The 2,471-nt window shown below is 45.0% G+C and overlaps 1 protein-coding gene across 1 annotated transcript in view; it reads left to right on the top strand.

Annotated features, from left to right (window-relative positions):
* Positions 1-2,309: 2,309 nt before the first annotated feature.
* Positions 2,310-2,471, top strand: part of LOC106002126 (growth hormone-inducible transmembrane protein-like) — a gene marked incomplete at its 3' end in the record, with an annotated part of 4,067 nt that continues 3,905 nt past the window's right edge. Inside the window, exon 1 of the mRNA XM_013037051.1 lies at positions 2,310-2,465. Within this exon, the coding sequence (XP_012892505.1) occupies positions 2,342-2,465 (124 nt within the window). The remainder of the gene's footprint in view (positions 2,466-2,471) is intronic.

Genomic DNA, 2,471 nt, shown 5'->3' on the forward strand with positions numbered 1-2,471 from the left:
CCCAGGCGGAGAGCAGGGCGCCCGCGGCCGGGCGCGGGGTAGGGCCGGCTTTGACTTTTCGGAGTTGGGAGGTTGAGCTGCCGCCCGGTCTCGCCTCTGGGTAATAGGGTGGGTGCCCCAGGCTCATAAACGCGCCCGGGTGCGTCTCGTTATGATGGAATCAGGTGCCCGTTCCCGACATCGAGCATTCACACAAGGCCGCTTTAGAATGTGTGACATCAAGATTTCCCACTCGGGGCTTTATTATTATTTTTTTTTATTATTCTGTGCCGGTTTTCATGCTTGAACTCAGATCCTAGGCTACGTCCTTCATCTGTTTTGCCCAAGGTTAGTGCGCTTGAGCCCAGCTTCGCTTGTGGCTTTTTTGGTGGTATTCATTGGACACGGACTTTGCTTCCCCGGCTGGCTTTGGATCCCCTCCGTTCTCAGCCTACTGAGAGGATTACAGGCGTGAGCCACCAGCATCCTACTCTGGGCTTTTTTTTAAACGGTACAGTTGGCCACTGCCTGCACCCTGGGCCTCTATCCTAACCAATGAGCCGAAGACTTAGAAAAATTCTGGTTGAGATGATGCAAATGGCACGAAAGTTTCAGAAGAGATGGGGATTTTCCCAAAGGTCAGGTGCCCAGTGGTTTTATTTATAACCTTCAAAGTTCCTGTGGCAGAGCTGGAAGGACTTGCGGGTATTTCAACGCTAGAATCCTTAGCTTTGGGAATACTAATTTAAAAAATACATTCCTGGTTCTATTTTTAGAGTTTGAATAATTGCCAGAAGGCATGATCTAGAAGTTTTGGTGGTGTGTGTGTGTGTGCACCCACTTGTATTCCTATGTATGTATATGTCCATGTGCCCATCCTGAGGCTTGAACTCAGGACCTTGGTCTCAGCCTTTTTGCTCAGTACTGGTGTTCGGCCACTTGAGCCACAGCTCCATTGTCAGTGGTTAATTGGAGATGGAAGTATCATGGACTTTGCTTCCCCTGGCTTTGGGCAGGGATCCGCAGGCCTCAGCCTCCTGAGTAGCTAGGATTACAGGCGTGACCCACCAGCACCCATCAGGAGTCTAATTTTAAGATCTATCTCGGGTAGTTTCAGAGTGGGTAGTCTAAGGGCCAGCACTGTAGTCTAGTACTATTTTGGTCCAGATTCCGTATGGAACAAATGGGGAAAATGAGACCCAGGAGGATTTCATTTGCCTAGGATTGATTACAAATCATTGACAGAGATGGGCTGGTGAGCCTAAATTGTCTTACATTTGTCATATTGACTTCTGGATGGCCACTTACTTGATATAGATTGTCCTGGAGCTGGAATTTTTAGCATGCTTTTCTAGTGGTGACACCACAAATGGAGACCAACATATGAGGGACACATCATTGGTAATTGTTTATTTAGATTGCCCTTTACTTGATGTAGAAAGTCATATAGAGTAGGTGAACTGAATTGAGTATTTCCATATCTTGTCTTGAATATTTGAGTTACTTGAAATTTATTTGTTTGGGGTTTTTTTTTAACTGTATTTTTTTGTCTTTTCTTTTTTGGCACTGGGGATCGAACCCAGGACATTGCACTTGCTAGGCAAGCGCTTTGCCATTGAGCTACATCCCAGCTACTTGAAATTTATATTTGACCCTTTGTCATATGTCTTCATAGACAACATTTTCCTGTGCTCAAAAATTCCTACAGCTTCTTTTTAAACTTTCCTATTGAATGCTGGTATAAGTATTAAGTCAAAAAGTACATTTGCATAAGATCTCACCATCCTCTCAATGTTGTTAAGATAATCTTCATTCTGTGTCATGTATAGTTTTTGCAAAGTCATACATACTATTATTTAAACTGGGATTTAAACTTAGTTTGGTGGCTCAGTCCCAAACAGGATTCTGTGGAGTGGTTTCCTGTAAGACAAGCAGAGGATTCATTGAAAAAGTGTGCACCTAAGCAAGACATTGGTGGCTCATGCCTATTATCCTAGCTACTCAGAAGGCTGAGCTCTGAGGATCGCAGTTCAAAGCCAGCCCAGGCAAGAAAAGTCTGAGACTCTCCCCCCCCTCTCCCCCCTCCCCATGAGACTCTTATCTTCAATAAACCACCAGAAAACCAGAAGTCGTGCTGTTGTTCAAGTGGCAGATTGCTTGCCCTGAGCTGAAGAGCTCAGGCCCAGAATTCAAGCCCCACAACCAACAAAGACAAAAAGAAAAAGTGTGCACCTTACTTGTATTTCCAATGAAAGCTAATTATTGTATCTAGTTCTGATTCATCTGTATCCTCCTTTAATTAGTTATACTTTTCCCTTCTCTCTAGCATTTCAGATCTGCTTAGTAAACCTGGTTCATCACCATGCTGGCTGCAAGGCTTGTGTGTCTCCGGACACTACCTTCCAAGGTTTTCCACCCAGCTATCACCAAGGCCTCCCCCGTTGTGAAGAATTCCATCACAAAGAATCAATGGCTCTTAACACCCAGCAGGG

This window comes from Dipodomys ordii, unplaced genomic scaffold, assembly GCF_000151885.1.
Source record: "Dipodomys ordii isolate 6190 unplaced genomic scaffold, Dord_2.0 Scaffold3493, whole genome shotgun sequence".
Taxonomy (NCBI): domain Eukaryota; kingdom Metazoa; phylum Chordata; class Mammalia; order Rodentia; family Heteromyidae; genus Dipodomys; species Dipodomys ordii.